Here is a 21,104-nt window from a genome sequence, read left to right as displayed (position 1 = left end):
AAATTAAAAGCATTTAGCAAATCAGCATCCATTTCCGCCATGATAACGGTATCGTCTGCATATAACAACATAAAAAGTTTTAAATGCTTGTAGAATTAATCTTCTATTGCATCTGTTATACTTTGTAAACCAATGATATTTCTATCTTGTAGAAACCCCACTAGGTCATTAATGTTAAATGTATAAAGAAAATAAAAAAGGTGATAAATTTTCACCTTGGCGTACCCCGACATTACTGTTAAAATAATCTGTTACTATAGATTTAATTCATATATACATATTTTTCATGTAATTAAAACACTTCCCATTTACCCCACTCTTGATTAGCTTATGCCACAACCCAAATTTCTAATTTGAAACCGTATCGAAAGCTTGTTTAAGGTCAACGAATGCACAGAAAAGTCAACAGCAGCACGTGACATAGCTTGGGAATTATCACATTTGACGTTCATTTTGTACATGAATTTTAAGGATAAAGATTCATTAGAGTATTATGTTTGTTTTGTATCCATTGTAAACCTTCGCATGTGGCATACCGTAATTTTGATTTAATAAACTTGATCAAACACAATTCATTCAAGAACGTACAGTGACATCCTGTACACGTGGTCCCGTGGGGATCCGCGTTAGAATAGGTCCTCAGTACCCCTTGCTTGTCGTAAGAGGCGACCAATTGGAGCGGTCCTTCGGATGAGACCGCAAAAACCGAGGTCCCGTGTCACAGCAGGTGTGGCACGTTAAAGATCCCTCCCTGCTCAAAGGCCGTAAGCGCCGAGCATATGCCTAAATTTTGCAGCCCTTCACCGGCAATGATGATGTCTCCATTTGAGTGAAAGATTCTCGAAAGGGACGTTAAACAATATACAATCAATCATGTACACGTGTGTAAGACGATTCTCATGAAGGTAATTCAGGAACATCAGTTTTGTTCAAAGAATTAAGAAATATGAGCAACAATAATACTTTGAAATAAAATTCACGTGATAAAAATCATTAGTTTTCCTGAGTGTGGTCTAATGAGTGTTTGTTTTCGTTACATTAAATCAAATAAAATTGTGACCATTCTTTTTTTTAAAGGACGGAATTGGGTCAACTGGTTCCAGTGTTTATTGGATACTTCAAGTTTATACAGAAGTTGGGAACACTTCCGTTTCCGGTGATCATAAGATGGTTGTCATAGAGATAAGCGGTGCCAAACGGGTTGTTGTCTACGGCTTCAATTACTCCGGGAAGCGTTATGTGATGAATTCCTGCTTCGTCCTGGTCGAACCCACCATCATGATCGTGACCGCAGCAATAACAGAGTACACTGTCCTTGTGAGCGCTCAGGACTTGTAAAATTTCATCGAAGTTCCATAGCAAATTGGAAGCATGCCCACTGCTTTCCAAAACGGGAGAATGACCTGTAACAAGACGTAAAATCATGTTGGAAAAAATCAGTTTTTATCTGATATCAGAAACAAGGTTTATATATAGAAAAATTTCCATTTACCAATAACTATAACATTTTGTTTCCTTCTTCTAGCTTCTGCGAGTTCTTCGTTCAGCCATTGAACCTGCCGTGTTGAACACCCTCCGTTATACTTTAAGAACCTTCTTTCTAAGTCTACAAGACCTTCTGGACTGTTCCACGTGGCATTCTTGTTTATGGCACTCAGCGTCTCCCAGGCTTGGTCGAAATATCTGTAAGACTTGTCCACGCCGAGCAGGCTGACTTCATAACAATCCAGCGCTACAAGGCGGAGTTGGGGATGAAGGTCAACGGAATAATATGCGCAATCGGGAGGCGACCGTGAAGCGCCTTTTGGTGCTAGGTCAGAGGTCATCAGCCATTTGCGATCAAAATTGTATAATTCATGATTCCCCCACACGTGATACACGTCTCTCTGCAGTTCATCAAACTGATCAAGAACTCTCTGTAAACAAATATCGGACTGCTCGATGCCCTTGCATTTTCCATCAATGACGTCTCCTAGCTGTAGAACGCTATCTACGTCACATTTTTTCCACACATCCACGGCTTCTTTTAGTAATGTCAAAGATCGGCGGTAAAATCGTTCGTTTGTCCTGGAGAAATTGAAGCCGTTTTCTGAGTCCGCATATTGCACATCAGCTATCAGTCCAAATTTGTAATGTGGTATTCTCCCGTCCAAGACGCACGTCATGGCAGCTGAAAAATGCGATAAGATATACCTTCATTTTGAAACCTCTACTTTCAAAGTCGAAATTGTACAAATGTTATTCGTATTTCAATTACGCGTTAGCCTATATCTCTTAAACACTTTGATGTGCTCACTTCCATTTCACCGATCGATTGTGCTATATAAACAATGTAGAAAGCTAGTTATTAACAGAGGTGGATTTAGAGCCCCTGTATGTGACCAAATCAATTATTTGTTATTATTTATTGATTTTATTATGTGTAAAGTATAGCTAGAATAATCCATAAAATCCTAAAAACGCTAAATAGTTTACGCGGGTTTTGCCACCTCGGGTCCCACCAGGACTTTGCCCTGTACCATCTAGGCTTTAATATCGGCACCGATAATTTATTAAAATTGTGTATATCTCAGGACTTAAACTAATTTAAATACCTTTAATTTCCAAGTCTACCCTGAATCTTTTCTGAATTTATCGAAGTAGAACTTAAATTTAAAATCGGCATTCTTATTACATTGATAGTAATCACGGCAACAACAAAAAAGAAGGAACAAATCTAGTACTACGTAACGAAACCAAATATTTTCAAAGGCAAAATGGATTTTTTCGCTCGACAATGATAAATATTGTCGTATATATAAAGATATGCAACATTATGTGGACAAAATAAAAAGCATTTAAGAAATTAGTTTGATATGAAAACTAAAAAAAAAACAAAAACATGAATATATATTCGCTTTAATGGTAAAAAAAACAAACTTGTTTTAAAAATAAACAAAACAAAAATACATTATCAAAAACCTAAAATAAATCTCCTACACATTCAAATATCTCTGATACTTTTAACTGCACAGCGATGACTTAAAGTTTTATTTTCCTGTTTGCACGAGCTATCAGTAACATGTACAGATGTATATTGACAGATAAGACCGAGAAAGGGTTAAAACAAGTAAATTCCATGTGTACACAGTTGACCTTATTCGGTTCTCCTCTTTTGTTTGTCCTTCTTACTTCCCATCAACCACCCCTCATTGTCCCCTTTCTTTTCCATTTCTCTGTTTTTGTTAGTTTATTATGCACATGAAGTATCCATACCCTACATAGTTATTATCATTGCACTTTGTAGGATATGTTAAAGGTATGTTTTTACTTCATACATATGGAGATATTGAGAATTACCTGTATATGATGTCATCTCTCAGCTTATCATTATGTGACTTGCACCTTTAACGAGAAGGCTCTGTCTGCAGTCTAATCTAATATTATGTTATACAATCACGATTAAATACACATGTAAATCTAATGAGATGTGTATGCCATACGATAAAGGCGGGGGTCATCCCCTACACTTTCTGGGATTTTTTTTTTCAATTATGAATTATTTCGATTTGTTTGACATGATATGATTAAACCATTGTACATGAATGATATATTTTACAATCTATTCGCAAATGAATAAAGAATGGGCAAACCTTTGATTCTTCTGGAAAGCACAATAATAAATTATTAACTTTGTTGTTGTTTATATAACAGAATATTTCAATATTACACCACGATTGCGTCACCATTCACCAAGTGATTCATTTCAATTAGACGCGGTGTCATTATTGACACGTGGAGTGGTATATAGTGGCTAGAATCGCGCACCATACTTGTTAGGTAAATATCGACCACCTCATAGTTACCACACGATTTTCGGAGATTTTGTGCGATATTTGGTACATACAAAGTAAAACAGTTTACTTACAGGAACCTAGTAGAGCATAAGTCCTTTTCCCCAATGAGAGGGTTTCTTGAAAATGTGCTAAAATTAAAGGCGAACACTTCCTCTGACGGAACATAAATAACTATGATCACGACATCGAGTTATCTTTCTTGTTAGGACAAAGTAAACAACTTGTAATCGGGACAACTTTCCGAAGCTTTGTGATGAGTAGACATTTTGTTTGGTTTTTTTGTTTGTTTTTTTTTTTTTAATTTTTTTTTTTAATTTTGGTATGGTTTTGTGGTTTGTTTGGTTGTTTTTTAATTTTTAAGAAAATATTATAACATTAATTTTTTTATTTTTTTAACATCAAATACGCACTGTACAACGAATTCCTAGGTTCTGATAATCGAGGAAAATAAAAGTATTTTTCTTCTTGCACTGCATTTGTAGTAATTTCATCCAAATGATAATGGGAAATAAAGAACAATCAAGCGTGTAGATAATAATACATTACAGACACAGATATTATGCATAATCTGCAAAAAATTAAAACAATTTCGATAAATATGGCCTAATATGTGGACTAATTCCTATAACACATCTTCGTTAGCCAAGGGTGAAAAGAGAAACATTGTGGAGCGTCACCCTTGGTTAGCGAAGATGGATTGGGTCTAACGATAAAACTCCTACTAAAAGTAATTTACCTTTCTCTCCAGGTGTTGGTATCATAATTAAGGTGGAATCTCAATTAAACTCTAGATTCAGTGATAAAAACATAACCTCAAATATTAGCCTCAATGTAACAGCTTTGAGTTCCCATCCTAGTTAGTACATGCAGGTATGGACATTAGAATAGATAAGAATTCTGTTACTAAGAAGTAAATAGTTCAAAATAAACAGAAAATAAGAAATGGACAGTTTATCATTTGAACTATCGTTTATTTGTTTTTTCTTGGTTTTTTTTCTTTCTTTTTCTTGGTTTATTTTTTTTTATTATTATTATTATTTATTTATAGAAATTTGAATATTGAAGAACAATAATCACTCAGAAATGTAATCAAGGAGGATATTGACGCCAAACACAACATTCGGCAAACTTCCAGGCCTTTAACAAGTTTGATTCCATTTTCACTTCACACATGATTTTCTGCTTGCATTTTAAAAAGATAATTACAAATGATAAAAGTGAACCTTTGTATCTGACAAAATATACTATATACCTGCCGTGATTAACCTGCCGCATCATCGCTCATGTGTTGCGCTGAATACAGGTCTACGATCAACATGATAAAGAAATAAACACTTCAATGTGAATTTCTCAACTTTATTGGCAACTGCACATTTAATGTGAAATCAATGCATGTAGACATTAGCACAAAATAACATAGCTCGTCATATGCATGGCCCTCAATGCATGGAAAACGACATTTATTCATATTCAACAAAATGAACCAACATTATATGAGAGCGTTCTCATGGGGAATGATAAAACGCTGTATGTACATTGCATTGAGAAATAAAATCCACACACACACACAACCCCCTACCCCCTCATTTTATGCGATAAAAAGTAAGTTGGGGCAGTTTATGCATGTCTCAGGAAATGTCACCATTATTTCTTCTTCTTCTAAGAATAGATCCATACATGAAAAAACTCCATGCAGTTGTGTAGCTTGAGCGGGTTGGAATTTCTTGTCTGTGATCGGGCTGACAGAAGTTGTACATATTCCTGAAATAAGAACTCAATCACTTAAAATATTCACCAGAGCCACATTGAAACTGATACGAACACCTGGTAATAACACCAACTAACTGCAAGTGATTGAGTCGCATGAAAGGTCGTATAACGGAGATGAAAGCACGACTCTGCTATGTGTAAATATTGTATTGAGCTTTATAGTGATAAAGACCATTAATAGACTTACAGATTAACTATATAATTTATCTGTGAATATAAACAAGTATTACATAGTTCTCGGTTTTTGACAAAGTCTTAAGTCTTGAACTGTTTCTGTCCTCTATAATTAAAAAATCATGTATGAATCTTTGTGTAAATCGAATTACTCACGTTTGCTCTGTTCTTCTGAAAGGGGAAGTTGTATTAGTTCTTCACCGCGGCTTCTAAAACAACGAATTCTGCATTCTCTGTACGGCAAAATAACAAGCAATGCATTGTTAGCAGTCTTTGCCATCTAAGATAAAATTCGACTTACTGTAGAGTACAATTCATGGAAGAGATTGCTATGTTCAGTAGGTAAATCTCGCACCATGAAGCAGAAAGAGCAAAAATCACGAGTGACACAAGGACATGATAAAAACTGTGATAGCAAACGGATACCAGTACAATCATAATGTATTTCTTTCTTGCTACCTTTCTTAGACTGTCATAACACATTCTTTACGCACCTCGTTTCTTTCCTCTTTCTCCACATCATACCACTCATTAGACAAAAATGGAGACATTATTTTATAGTATATAAAAACCATACTCTCCATTCATCATACCCGGTGTATGGACATCCAATATCAAATCCTCAGTACCCCTTGCTGTAGAAAGAGGCAACTAAATGGGGGCGATCCTTCGGATGAGACCGCAAAAACCGAGGCCCCATGTCACAGCAGGTATGGCACGATTAAAATCCATCCATACTGTATACATCTTTTTTGTTTATATTTTGTAATTGAATATGTATTATGCTGATGAGCAATAAACAATACAATACAAAATCCATCCATGTTCAAAGGCCGTAAGCGTCGAAATAGGCCTAAATTTTGCAGCCCTTCAGCGGCAATGGTGACGTCTCCATGTAAGTGAAATATTCTCGAGAGGGACGTCAAACAACATACAATCAATAATATCGAATACGCAAGAGATAACAATGTATAATGACACCTGGAAATAAAGCAACCTCCATTTAATGTTCAAAGTAGAACTGGTTTGATTTTATTAAAGATGCTTAGCGCAGTTTCCAGTCTGTTGCAACATACTAGATTTTATGCATAACATATAATGCTGACTTTTTGCAGGGGGTGGAATTTGGGCTAGAGAAAAATTACATGTCGACTGGATAGACGCCCGGGATTTATTCAACTTATAGTATACAGCATAAAGAGGAGAAATACTTCTAGTTTTACATATAATACAGAGATTTCACTTTGTTCACGCCTACTAAGAGATAATCTCCAAACCTACGATATAGTGCGATTTCTACTTGGAGATTCGGAAAACATTACCCATATAACTGGATTTCCTCGCATTAAGGTATTCATTTCTGGGAGAAAACTAACAAGATGGTTAGATTTCTGGGGAAAATCCATTGAAAATTAAGGCAAATGTTAACTAATGAAAAAATATTGAGGTCTGCAAAACTCTCGAAGTCGTATATGTGTACATATTGATTTCATATTTCAGTTTCTGAATAACACGCGAGGATCATAATACGTGAACAGGCAGTTAGCTCCATTATACCACAAAGAAGTTTCAGTATTTACAACTAAATTCAATGATGCATAAGCTGTCTTTATATTTGTCATTTATTACAAAAATTACTAAAACGGCTTTACATTACAGAAAAGTTACCAATGGCATACATCCTACAACCTTTGCGGAGAACGAACTAAGTACGGTATATGCCTTATACGGCCCAAAATGCTAAATTTCTTATATTTTATGATTGAATACATATGACTACGTAAAATAACAAAATAGCAAAATTTCATATACAGTACACGACACGAGTTTTATGCGTGTTCCACGCAACGCGGTGGAACAAATTTGCCCCAAACACGGTGGACCTTTAAAATTGTCGGCACCTTTGAAGTCCTATTTTTCCGCGCGAGCTAGACATTGAAGTCCACGGAGGATCTCCGTGGATGCCACCGCGTATCTCCGTGGATGTCACCTGTACCTCCGTCGATGCCACCGTGTACCTCCGTGTGATAAAACAAAGAAATAATTTCCGAAATGATTCACCCCAAAAACCTTTTCACTTAGCCAGCATGCATGCCCCCACCCCATTACTTATTTAGAAATTAGCTATCAATCATTCAATTCTTGTAATTGTCGTTTAATGATACGTTGGTGTTTTCGGTACATATCCGTATGTAGACTTCCCTGCAGACGTTCACACCTTTTTATGAAACGCCCAAATTCTCGACATCCTGTATATAATAACACCTGTGTTATTCCTACCACTCGTCGGTACATTGTTTCACGGCACGTGCAGCACAATTTCACCAAATAAAAGAAGGGTCATGAACAACGACAATCACATGCCAGTAATTTCAATTTGATAAATAGCAGTTCAAAGAAATGTGTACCATAAGCAATGGTTTATTTTTACGTAAAGTTTTCATTGTAATTAGGAATATGTGATTAAGGTCAGATATATACATGTACATGTTTACATTGGAGATGAATTTCATTATGTACTCCACTGTGATGCAATGTGAGCAAAGAATCAAATTTTTATCACCTAAACAAATAAATATTAAGAATATCTTTACTTTTAAACAAACCTTTAGAAAACTCCGTACTTTCATTAAGAAAATAATAAAATAAAATGTGCTCCCCTACCTAGAATGCCCATACTTCACATTAATAATAACACGTTTTTTTAAGTTAGTTTTTTTTTCTAACTTGATAAATACTTTATTACACGCATGTATTATTTACTAAATGTATATATAACATCTTTTTGTCTTTATATTTTTGTATACCATTGCATAATGGTGATGAGATCCAACAAATTGAATTGAGTACATGTAGTCTTGAAATATCACAAAGTATAGAGTTGACAACGATTGAAATAAAAATGCAGACGTTTTCTCGTCTATTCAGTGACTCACAAACTTGCGCGTCTTCTAAATGAAAGTTGTAAAACAAACGTACTAGGTTTTGGTCAATTATAACATAATACGGGGGTAAAATTCATCTCATCTCCGCTAGCAATGGGTTTTCTGTCAACTTTGCCTTCGTGGACAAATAATCTCGGCTAGCGAAGATGGAAAAAAAGAAGCCTAGATAGTCCGCTTGCATTAACATGTATTATGAAGGTGAAATCGAAGAATTATCCAGTAAATCCAATGATGTTGCAGTACATATAGCATGTATTTATTTTATTTTATTTTTGACTGAGAAGGAGATAGACAGCTAAGCACGTAACATCGTTTTAGAAGGGGGGGACTCATCCATTAGTCCTAACCCGGACCAGCCCAAAAATTTAACATGTAAAGAAAACAAAATGGGAAATAAAAAACAATATCAGAATGAAAGGGGATGGATAATTAATCAGAAAGAAATTGTACTTTCAAGATTTATATTGAGCGTATCAAACTTCCCGTATCTGCATACATTCATGAACATTATAATCAATGATTGATAATCTTGCTTTCATTATCTAATGCATCTAAAGATTAAATTAAACTAGTTCATGAAAAAAAGACTAATATCAATATTTAAACAGAAATGACTTAACGATTATTTGCTTTTATTCATATACGCTCTCGATTATTAAAATTACATTATCTAATGCATCTAAAGATTAAATTAAAGATTTTAATAATTGATAGCGTATATGAATAAAAGCAAATAATCGTTACGTCATTTCTGTTTATATTGACAGGGCCGTAACTGCCGATGAGGCAGACGAGGCAACTGCCTCGTCTGATTTTTTGGCAAAAAAGAAAATAAAATTATATAAATGTTATATTATAGGATATATGTTTAAAATGAAGACAAGCACCTTTGTCTTTGACACCATATTACGATTCTTTACATAGTACAAATGAAACACAAACATGATAAATTGGGATTTAAAAAGTGTCATTTTCAGTCGTAAAGTCAATCGGCGGCCCCCAATCCCCTGCCTCCCCTGATTTAGAACCCTACTTACGGCCCTGATTGATATTAGTCTTTTTTTCATGAACTAGTTGCATTTGACACCGAGGATTTACATCCTTAAATATTGATTACAGGCACGTAGAATCGGAGAGGGTGTAATTTGAAAACTTGAAAGTTAAGGATGTAGCCTTGTAGCTTGTAGCGACCTACCCACTGCACGATTTAAGAAATTGAAGTCGGAAGGGGGAATTGAGACAGTTTCAGATTACTACCCCCCCCCCTACACACACACACGCTCCCAATTTAAGGTTATTTACGCACCATTTTTGTTGTTATTTTATTGCTTGTCAAGAAATTTACACAACTTAACCGGCAACATACCCCTTCTGATACATTGAAAAATATAAGTAATGTTAGCGCGGGGCTCTATAAAGTTCAATCTGCAGTTTGGTCATACTTCGCCATTCAATAACTTATTCAAAATTAAAAAAAAAAAATGTTTGTCGGGTTAGCGGTACTATGATGTATGACTATAACAATGACCTGTGTATAACTTGTACATTCCATGCAAATTCGAAGGGGTTTTCGCCTCAGTAGAACAATGGGGGTCAGCTAATCCGTGTATTTGAAATCAACAGAAGTGTTTGGCTTCTTGCGGAAAGAGTGAAATATATTGGGTCGGCGCAAAATACCCGTGATCTTAGACTAGATCTGATATCGCGCCGACCGAATATATTTCACACTTTTCTTACGAAGTCAAAATCCAAACTAGCTAACCGTAATTTAGTTATACTGTGACAAAGATCCTAGGAATTTGCATGGTATATACTTATTATACAAAAATCATTGCATTATCCAGACACTCCCGATGAACATTTTTTGTTATGAAAATCTCTACCAAAGTACATCGAATATAAGTCTCGGTCAAATGTAATTAACTCGGGATTTTAAAAATAAATCATTCGATGGTTTGTATTTTTGCTTCTATTAATTACGTAATAAATTAATTCCAAATTGTTAATAATCGACAATGCTAATTTCTATATTGGATCAAGTTATATTTGTCAAGATGCATATTAGCACAATATGATGGAAGTAATTATGTTAAACAGCGCATTTGTCAGAGAGAGAGAGAGAGAGAGCACATCGGTAATTATTAAACATCCCTATCACATGTTGTACATGTATGTTTTTCATTTACTGAATATACTAATTCGCATTCAAAACAGGAATTGCTTGCAAGTACGCATTATTTAAACATAGAATTTAAGAATATTTTAATGAAGAAAGAAGACTATTAAAGAAAAAAATTTCAAAACCAGGTTTTCTTAAAAACATAATATATAGTGTTTGGTATCGTTGGAATTGGCTCAAAATGCTGAAAAACAATATCAGTATCAGGAGGGAAAATATTGACATTTTTTTCTTTTATTAAAATTCCATCCTTATCTTGATTATTTGGCCTGCGGCACATTTTCCCATCTCCCGCAAGGCGCCCGTGGCCAGAACAAAGCTCTTAGCAGCTGTGTGTATTCGCAAATAACACACACCATGGAACACGGAGGACATGGTGTATCTCCGTGGATTTTCCACCGTGGTCATTCCACGGTGGGGTGTACAAAACTCGTGTCGTGTACTGTATTTCATTTATTAAATGTACACTAGAGAGTTTTAAATATAGGTTCAATCGCTCAATATAGTCCTACCCCTACCCCTTGAGTTTGAAAGAAAAAATATATTTTCAAGATAGGTGTGTTAAATCTAATATCGATAAGCAAAATCTTTCAGAACAAAGTATTGGATTAAAATAATTGATACTACAATGTCTCAAAAAGGGTTAGATATAAACTTGATCCAGGTTGCCATGGAAACGAATGATTTTGCTATAAATCCTACAAAATCGTCTTTGAATGTATTTTAATTTTTGATTATCTTTAAAAACTAAGAAAAAAAAATGATGCACAAACTCCTTACAATAAATTAACAGATTTTGTTAAAATAATGACATTTCCCAGTTGTCATGACAACATGATTGTCAAAAAAAAAATTCACCAATTGTTACAAAATGTTTACTTTTATTTTGGGTTTTGATATTTTTTTCTCAATATGAAGCATTCCTGAATATGATTCTTACACAGTAGGGAATGTTCTGATGAAGTTTATAAAAAGTTGTTGAAATTGAAATTTACTACATTTCTATTTGATATAAATTGCAATATACATTTTTAAGTCGTTAATTTATCTGCGGAAATCACTCATTCTTCTTGATTGCTGACACAATCGTCGTCACTGTCGCTATCAGAAAAGTCCATATCTCTAGCAGCATCCTCAATAGCGTCCGTCCAGTCTCTGACACCGGAAATAGATATTTGATACCTTCCAAACGATAAATACCATACAGTACAAGCAATGTGTCCACACATCCCGACAACACGGGCACCATTTTTGCAAGAGCAATACCACGTTGAAATTGTTACATCATTATGTTTCACCCACAGAGCATACTTTTTTGCACTTCTATACCGACTTTGAATTTTGGCACTTATTATATTTGGAATTCCATTGCTGACAAGGGCCTCAAACAAACCCTGTTCAGTAAAATGTTCTGCTGAATAGGAGTTTGCGGTTTTCAGCTGATGGTAAGACTCTTATTTCTTCCTCTGATAACTTTGGAAATGGCATGTTGTCATCGGCTGCAGCATCTAGTTTTACCCATTTCATTGATCGTTTATCCATACCTGTTCATAAATAGAATGAAAAACAATTAGATTTTATGTATATGATGTGAATAAAAGTAATTCTAGTATATATAATAATCTTAGCTGACATACATGTAATACTAATCATTTTTCTGTACAAATTCCTGAAGCTCATTGGACTACTTGTATATTACAAACTTTGATCAAAGGTCCGCCTCGTTTTTGACTGTGGGATACAATTTTCTTTATTTTAAACAATTTGCAGCATTTTGAACATGACAGGTAATGTTCTATTGATACTCGTATTTACATGTCGAAGGGCCCGTCGAGTTTTAAATTGAGAATCGAATTCATAGCAGATTACGATAAAATCAAATTTCCTTTGGGTTTAAACTGCATTTTCTGGTTTATTGACCAATTAAGATTTAGATGCATGTATCTTTAAAATACATTATCGACACTAGGAAGTGATAGGTTTCTCTGAAATCAATAAGCTGTTCTAAGAAATATACAACAGATTAGACGGAAGTGGAAGTACAAGGTTAAATTAATTAAAAATGGCGAGTCGGATGGGTTTGTGTCTCAGAAAGCAAAGAAAACATTTCGCAAAAACTTTTGTAGGAGGTAAAATCTCTCTCTCTAAACTCCTCTCTCTCTCTCTCTCTCTCTCTCTCTCTCTCTCTCTCTCTCATCGTGTAGGTTTACAAAGTATTTGCACATTTTATCTTTCCATAGGTACTGGAGTTTTGATATTTTGGGTGCACATTTTATCTTTCTCTAGGTACCGGAGTTTTGATATTCTGGGCCTCCATCGTTTCTCTGTTAATGGGTGGGTATCTGAATCCGTACATTGTATTAATTCACTCTCATTCTACTAATTTTCATGACTCAGTAAGTCAAAGCATAATAATGTAGCTTTATGTAACTGCAAATTTCGTTTTCAGTCGTGTTTTTTCGGAAAGAATGTTCTTCCGATTCTCACTTACTTCCCCTGCTGATGGTCCCCACCAGTGTCATGGGCCTTTTCACGGGCACCTTCCTCTGGGTATTTGTTGGGTTCCTGTGGGATAGAGAAATCAGAGATTTTATGCAGTTTATGGCCGCCTTCTCCGTCATTGTCACATTCATTTTGGAGTTTGTATGTAAGTAAATGTTGACGATTTGGGAAATATGTATTGAGAGTTAAGACTTAAAGAAACCGGGGATTGGTTTATCGAATCATATTTGCACTAATTAATCAAGATCTCGAGAAATAATGTGAGATTTCCACCGTGAATCTTCTATTTTTTGGTGCTATAATTATCTGAATTTTGATCAATAGATACATGTAGATACAATAAGAAATAAAAATATTCTATCCACATCGAGTATTTCTTTTTCTTTTTGTATCTATTTCAAAATTCAGATACATGTACTTGCGTTGTAATCAGGAACACCTTTTTCGTCAGCAAAAAACAAAACAAAACCCACAGGCACCTGAAGTGTGGACTTCGTGTATAGATCTTCAGTACACCCCCTCCCCCCTTCCCCGTACCTAATGAAAAAATAAATACAGAACCAATAATTCACTGCATATCACAAGTGGTCATCTAACAAGCATATGAAAAGTAGAAACTGACCATGCATAACGACTTATGAAGGTTATTGGCGGAAAACTTGTAACATACTCTGGATAAATTATTGGTTACATATATTTTTTTTTGTTGTTGTTGATTTGGTAGAGGGGGTTTGTATATAAGATCTATACAGCCTATCTTGTGTGTGTGTGGGGGGGGGGGGGGGGGGGGAGATACATGAAAGTCTAGTCTGTTCCCAACTGTCATGACGTCACGAAGTGACCTTATTCATAAATGCTCGGCTGTATATTTCCGAGTTGTAGTAGATTATAAATAAAATTCTTGTTTTAATGGATGTAGGATAACCTCATCAGTCTCGAAATACTTGTATTGTTTGAAAATTTTTGACCTCGGTGGCTCTTCTGCAACATCCACTAAACAAGAACTTATTTTTCATGAAATATCAATCTGTCAGAATGAACAACATCTATATTGAAGGACCCGCTGCAGGGACCTTTCAATGGTAAAGCCTTGTCAATTATTGAAAATTGCGTTATTATAAACTTGGGAAATATAAAACGTGTTCAGTAATTGAAAAGGCTTATAAATGCCATCTACATTTATTGTATTTGTAAAACAAAATCGTCTGTATTGTATTTGTTTATATAGTGAATTGTATAATTACGATAATCTTATAATATTTCAGCCTTTGGTTTTGCCATGAGTCAGCTGGACAGTCCAAAATGTGACAACCCTTTCTACGGCTACTCCATCGGAATGCCCTTGACCTTGGGAATTCTGTTTATTTTACTCTTTGTTGTGTTCGGTTTTGATCGATGTAAAAACTCGAAAACACAGCCACAGGATTAATAAAATTGTGCAGGTTCTTGGACGAAATATATATCATTGTAATAACAGAACTTGAGAACTTGCATATTGGTTGTCGAATTTTTTAAGTGTGCATTTATGAAAATAAAATATTGAACATTTTAACTTTACTAGAATATGATGAACATATTTAATATGGGTCAGCTTCAGAAAATCACCAACTTATCTCATTTTCAGTTGGGTTTTTCTTTTCTTTTCTTTTTTCATTTAAAAAAAAATGTTTATACACTGTTATATATAGTTTTATTCACCAATCAAGGGCCCTCGGGGGGGGGGGGGGGGGATGTACAGGTTATAACAAGCAATTAATTATGATAGTTTACACTGATTTCAACACGGGTACAAAGCTTGAAGGTTCATCGATGTTATGGACACTTAGTATATGTGATTTAGCAAAATATAGGGATGGGGTAATTAAAAACGTAACAGTAACTGACTGTAATCAATTACATATTTTCAAGTAATTGGAAGTAATTTGTAATTGAAGATTTTTTCAATTACAAGTAATTGTAATTTAATTAATTATATTGAAAAATAACATGTAATTCCAATTACTTTTAAATTACATCATAAGACAAATCATACAAAATATCAAATCTTCAACGAAGAATTAAATTTTTTAATTTCTCTGAACTACCATGTTTCTCTATACATTTTACTCATCTATTATGATCAATAAATACTAGTATATTTAGCATAAACTAATTTTATTGTTGGTTGGAACTAAATATTAACCTTTCAGGAATATATACACACGCATAAATCTTCTTTATTTTGATGAAGGCACCATTTGTTGCTATATCAATACCTGCAACATCTGATCAAGTCGAAAGACTGTTCAGTGTTGCAGGAAAGATTCTACGCCCTGACCGCTGCAGGATGAATGACTTAACCTTTGGACAGCTCGTCATGATAAAATGCAATGGACAAATACTTCAAGTATTCATTGGGAAACATCTAAAACTTCATTTATTTATACATATGTGAATAACTATATCTTGTAAAAATGCTTGTTAATAAAATTTTGAAAACTCACAAAATGCAATTTGTAGTTTAATTAATCACTTTATCAAAGTAATTGTAATTTAGTTAATTACATTTGTAATTTGCAGTAATTGTAATTTAACTAAAGAATTTGCCAAAGTAATTGTAATTTAATCAATTACTTTTGAATGTAATTGACCCCATCCCTATATTAGCATGGTTATGGACGTGTTTCATACCGATTGCCGCAGTGGTCTAGAGGCAGAGCATTCGCCCCGCATGCGGAAGTTCAGGATTCGAATACCGACCGTGACAAACCTAAGTCGTTAAAACAAGTAGTGACAGTCCCATGACAAAACCTTCGGCATCAAGTGTAAATGTCACGGATCCTCGGAGATGACCTTAAAAACGGATGCCCCGGGTAGCAGTAGGTGTGGCACCCTTACTGCTTAATGACCATTAGCTGCAATAATGTAGCCCTATCCAATTTTTTTTAATTCTGACGTTTTCGGGATAGGGCTACAATTCCATAGGATCTCCGTAATGGTGCAAAATAATTTTATGAATAACCGATAATAAACTCTGTGTATTAGTCCCAAATGTTGTTTACACCAAAAGGAGTACCAACTTTGTGCTCGGGTATGTCTAATAAAGGTGTTTTTCATTAAATACAATGTACAGCATGCAAAATTCTTCGTCTGCTCCGCCATGCTTGTTATCGCGAGATCTCGTAGGTGGATCTAATGAAAAACCTAAACATTGACAATCAGCGCGAAAATGTAGTTACTCGAGCCACTTCGACAAAGAAAGGAAAATCATATTGTTGCAGAAAGAATTTACACTCTGCTGTTCGGTTTTTAACTTGATATTAAATTCAAACCTTTTCAATACCGACGAAATAGCTTTCGCCTCCATACTTGTCCATTGATGTAAATACTACCTTATATGGCATATGCAAATGACTTGACAATCGGAAGTTGAAACTTCAGTACATCAAACATGGTGCACAAATATGAATCGAGAAATTGGAATTTATCGAAATTGTTGAAAACGGTAGAATAGAGCCTCACAAATCTTAAGTTGCAGGTTGTAAATTTATATATTGACTAAGAAACAGAATATCATTTTATTTACGTAAAGAAAGTCAGGAAATGTTTAGAATGAGCGCAAATGTTGCGGGAGTGAATCACTCCCGCATTTGCACCATTACGGAGATCCTAATGAGTTGTAGCCCTCTCCCAAAAAAAAAAAAAAAAATAAAAAAAAAAAAAAAATCAGAGAGGGCTACATTATTGCAGCTAAATGACCATAAGCGCCGAGAATAGGCCTAAATTTGAAGCCCTTCACCGGTCTTGGTGACGTCTCCATATGAGTGAAAAATTCTCGAGAGGGGCATTTAACAAGATGCAATCAATCAATCATACCGATTGTTAGGCCGTTCTTGGCACACTGCTTTTGACTACGGATAACTCCGTTTACCTGATCAAGACATAGGGCTCACAGCGAATGTGACCGGTCGACAAGGGATGCTTACTCCTCCTAGGCACCTGAATATATCCAGGGATTCGTGTTTGCCTAATTCTCTATTATGTATTGCTTATAGGAGGTATGAGATTGATCACTGTTCGTTATCTTCACCTTTCGTGTAGCTGTCTACCAATATCGCGAAATTCCCTACACCTTGAACAGAGATTCAGTTGATTGGTTGGTTGTATATTAACGTCCCTCTCGAGAATTTTTCATTTATATGGAGACGTCAACACTGCCGGCGAAGGGCTGCAAAATTTGGGCCTATGCTCGGCGCTTACGGCCTTTAAGCAGGGAGGAATCTTTACCGTGCCACACCTACTGTGACACGGGTCTCGGTTTTTGCGGATCGCCCCATTTTGTCGCCTGAGGACCTATTCTAACCCTGATCCCCACAGGTTATGGCTTTAAGGTAATTCCACCCCTCTAGAATTATAGGTTCAACCTTATATTTGATTGTTAATTTTTCAAGTAATATATCTTAGTAACAAATAAAAATAATAGAATAAGCACGTTGCGGTATTAATAATTTTTTTTATCAATTAGCACACATATAGGCCTACCTATTGTCAACGTCAGAAAATTGCAATTTTCCTTAAATAGCATCATCAGACTGGTTAAAACGATATTCGTAACAATTTCATGAAACTGTTTGTTTCAAAAATATACAAAATGTTTGTGAAAAATAGAAAACTATCGCATGAAATGAACTTGATGAATAATTTAACGAAAACAAGAGTTATTGCCCTTGGATTCAATATTTTGAAACATATAATTGATTATTCATAGTTAACAAGATTTTTTTTTTACAATAACTATTGAAAAAGACTCAAACAAAATTTATATTCCTCTCATGCGTAAATCTTATCAAATCATTGACTTTGCGAAATCTTATGACATCACAGGAGGGTAATCTTTTCTTCTTCAGTGCACTGTGAAGTAACAGTGTGTATGGTAATAGGAAGAGCGTGTAGCCCTCTTCCAACATTTTGAAATTCTCTACACCTGTATCAGAGGATACGGTTTGTCTTGTACAATTTTCCTCTATACATCAGTGAGTTGTGATAAAATACTTTATTGTATAGTCAAGACTACGGTTACTACCAAAATTGTGGAAGTCAGACCCCTGGACTAGTTACCTATGCTTCAGGGAGCGACAATCATACAATGAAGATAATGTACATGGTTTTTTTTAAATTCTTTTCTTCTTCTTTTTTCACTCTTGGACAATGATAAAACTTGATTTTGAAAGCCGATGATAATTTATTTTCATTTCTTAAAAATAATGAATACAACCTTGTTTTATTGAGCTGTCCATAGTTCAAGAGATTTTGTATATTACTCAGGTGACCGTTAAGGCCCATGGACCTCTTGTTGAGAATTCGTATTGCGTTATTATAGCGGAAATGTATTATCCAGTGGCGGATCTAGAGGGGAATTGTGGGGGTTGCTACATATTAAACATCATGAACATGCACATACTACAAACGGCATCCGGACAACTTAATACTGAATGTCATCAATCAAATGAAAAGAATCGCCTCTCTTTAATCAAATTACATGATTAAGCAAAAAATTATGAATTACCCAATTTTACTTTGAATTATATATACATAAGTATGGATAACGCCGGATATTCGGTTCACATCTCACATGAGATCAGGTGCCCTCGATATTTCTCATCAGTTGTACATTCCTCAAACAAACAAAAAACCATTACTATTTCGTCTTTTCAAATATTGCTAGTTTTTACTATAAATGGATCTCCATAAACTTACCCGGAATTGAATTAGAAGGAAATTCTACTACATGTACATATATTTATGTAGCAGATTTTCCGTGGGGTTAATGGGGGGAGGGGGGGGGGGGGTCTCACTATAACAGCAATCTTTCCTTGCATAGGACATTAATTAGCTGATAAGGTGACTGTACATTACATTTTTAAAAACCTTCCACTGGTTACCTGTAGATAATACACATTCAGACAAGTACCCATACATACCTCAGAATTAGTGAAGATAACAAACCCCAAAAGTGACAATGCTGTGGTAAATATAGTAACACAAATCTACCACTAACACTGAACGATTGGGGGCCCTCCAGACTTCCCCACTCCCCACTGCTAGCACACCGAGGGTGTGACTGCGCGGCCGCTTAGGGAGGGATCCGTCCTTCAAGCCCATGTAGCCGTATTTCTCCCAGGTTTCTGTGGGTAAGTCGTCAACAAATGTACACACCGTTTTCGGCCCGGGTGCCTCATTGAAAAAGGCCAGCCCGGGCCCCTAGGAGATGAACCGTACTCGGCTGCGGAGAAATGTTCGAAGTAAGCGGCTGAGAAGCGCCCCAAACCCTTCGTGTCTCACCATGGTATAGGGAGATGTTGTCGGGCTCGAGTTGAATGGCGATCTGATTTTACTTAGCAAAATTTGCTGTTTAAATACCAAACATTATTTCACAACACATGAAAATCCAGTTCAAGCTTCCTCTAAAACATGGCTTCATATCTTAGCTGGTTTAGGTTACTTAGCAATACTTTAAACCGCTTTAACTAGTTGCAACTCATGAAGACGTGGGGTACTATTAACAATTAAACCAGACTGCTCTGATATTGATCGGATCACGCTCTATGCGGGGGTGGGTGGGGGTTGTTCTGTTCCCTGGGATAATGGTTAAACAATTAAATCCTCGAGCGTTCGTTCGTAATTTTTAATCATAGGGAGTTTTGTAACTGGCAGCCAATGTGAGTATGGCTGCTTAAGCTGTGTTCAGCAGGCAATCAGTTAATACTTTGTTGTTTTGCTAACTCCACCCCAATAAGTTTAAATTCCACCAGTGGATTTTTTAGGTAAAACAAATCATCAAGTTTGATTTTAACTTTCAATTATTAACATTTTAAGGCAAACCTATATATTCACTGCGTGATATTTCCTAATAAAGGCCTAACTGTAAAGTGCTAAAAAATATTTTATACACCGATTATGACCATGGACTTTGGAAGCAGGCTGTGACCTTGACCTGAAATTCTTACAAAGACCTTTTAAAACTTTCCGTTCACCGAATTTGTAGTATGTTATAAAAGTTATTATAAAGAGTTAAGTTAATGTATTTGAACAAATAGACAGTCAAAACACAATGTTCCACCCATCATAGAATTCAAGAGCATGAAAATTACATCCATCTCTCTCTCTCTCTCTCTCTCTCTCTCTCTCTCTCTCTCTCTCTGGTTTAAGTTATCTTATTTACTATATCTTCAAAATTTTAAAAACTGTGAAGTTTTTTTTATACATTTAAAGAGACAATAATATTCAGTAACTAGCATGATGACCCCTACCCCCCCCCCCCCCCCAATGAGTAAAATGATCGATAGGCATTGGTAGATCTAGTTTGAAACCTTAAACTAATCTGGGGGATAGAGATTCAACAATTTATGTTAAGGGGATCGAAGATTCAAATGTTGCACACATCGCACCCTTGTATTTCGTATACAAATAATATCAATTTTGGTAAGATATGTATCATTTTTCAAATACATGCACTATTTTTAGTATACGTTCAATGACTTTCGAGGAACATCAAACTAACATGCCCTATAGTGGATCCGGAGTAGGGTGTCTCATCCGAAGCCATGTTTTAGAAGGCACCAAATTACGTTATAAATTACTAGTTTATGTCAGGTCAGCAAAAGATATTTTTATCCATGATGGTTTATCGATTTATATATATATATATATATATATATA

At 35.3% G+C, this 21,104-nt stretch overlaps 2 protein-coding genes across 8 annotated transcripts; one reads left to right on the top strand and one right to left on the bottom strand.

The window, feature by feature from the left end:
- Positions 1-909: 909 nt before the first annotated feature.
- Positions 910-19,513, bottom strand: LOC125678108 (manganese-dependent ADP-ribose/CDP-alcohol diphosphatase-like). 6 transcript variants are annotated; one of them, XM_056156042.1, is made up of 4 exons: positions 19,367-19,513; positions 13,396-13,469; positions 1,493-2,170; positions 910-1,403 (listed from the first exon to the last, which is right to left on the bottom strand). In XM_056156042.1, exons 2-4 carry the CDS (start codon positions 13,424-13,426, stop codon positions 1,090-1,092), a joined length of 1,023 nt encoding a protein of 340 aa, XP_056012017.1. In that variant the 5' UTR covers positions 13,427-13,469; positions 19,367-19,513; the 3' UTR covers positions 910-1,089. The 6 variants fall into 6 exon arrangements, with proteins under 6 accessions (XP_056012017.1, XP_056012015.1, XP_048772198.2 ...); XM_056156040.1 differs by lacking the exons at positions 13,396-13,469; positions 19,367-19,513 and adding exons at positions 3,340-3,416; positions 3,633-3,655; XM_048916241.2 differs by lacking the exons at positions 13,396-13,469; positions 19,367-19,513 and adding an exon at positions 4,573-4,717.
- LOC125678110 (uncharacterized) lies at positions 12,520-14,958 on the top strand. Of its 2 annotated transcripts, XM_048916244.2 has the most exons (4): positions 12,523-13,033; positions 13,191-13,238; positions 13,354-13,551; positions 14,672-14,958. In XM_048916244.2, the coding sequence occupies exons 1-4, from the start codon at positions 12,967-12,969 to the stop codon at positions 14,833-14,835; spliced, it is 477 nt and encodes a 158-aa protein (XP_048772201.2). In that variant the 5' UTR covers positions 12,523-12,966; the 3' UTR covers positions 14,836-14,958. The 2 variants fall into 2 exon arrangements, with proteins under 2 accessions (XP_048772202.2, XP_048772201.2); XM_048916245.2 differs by lacking the exon at positions 13,191-13,238 and having other exon boundaries at positions 12,520-13,033.
- Positions 19,514-21,104: the final 1,591 nt, after the last annotated feature.

This window comes from Ostrea edulis, chromosome 2, assembly GCF_947568905.1.
Source record: "Ostrea edulis chromosome 2, xbOstEdul1.1, whole genome shotgun sequence".
In the NCBI taxonomy this organism is placed as follows: Eukaryota; Metazoa; Mollusca; class Bivalvia; order Ostreida; family Ostreidae; genus Ostrea; species Ostrea edulis.
The sequence above is the reverse complement of the archived record's forward strand: the minus strand, read 5'-3'. Positions and strand labels throughout refer to the sequence as shown.

Bases quoted from the DNA above. Each gene is read 5' to 3' on its own strand.
- LOC125678108 (XM_048916240.2), bottom strand. From the start codon at position 4,001: ATGTTCCGTCAGAGGAAGTGTTCGCCTTTAATTTTAGCACATTTTCAA. The intron at 2,171-3,907 runs GTAAGTAAACTG...CGCATTTTTCAG, and splicing joins TTATGCTCTACTAGGTTCCT to CTGCCATGACGTGCGTCTTG. The intron at 1,404-1,492 runs GTAAATGGAAAT...GTCTTGTTACAG, and splicing joins ACAAAATGTTATAGTTATTG to GTCATTCTCCCGTTTTGGAA.
- LOC125678110 (XM_048916244.2), top strand. From the start codon at position 12,967: ATGGCGAGTCGGATGGGTTTGTGTCTCAGAAAGCAAAGAAAACATTTC. The intron at 13,034-13,190 runs GTAAAATCTCTC...ATCTTTCTCTAG, and splicing joins CGCAAAAACTTTTGTAGGAG to GTACCGGAGTTTTGATATTC. The intron at 13,239-13,353 runs GTGGGTATCTGA...TTTCGTTTTCAG, and splicing joins CATCGTTTCTCTGTTAATGG to TCGTGTTTTTTCGGAAAGAA.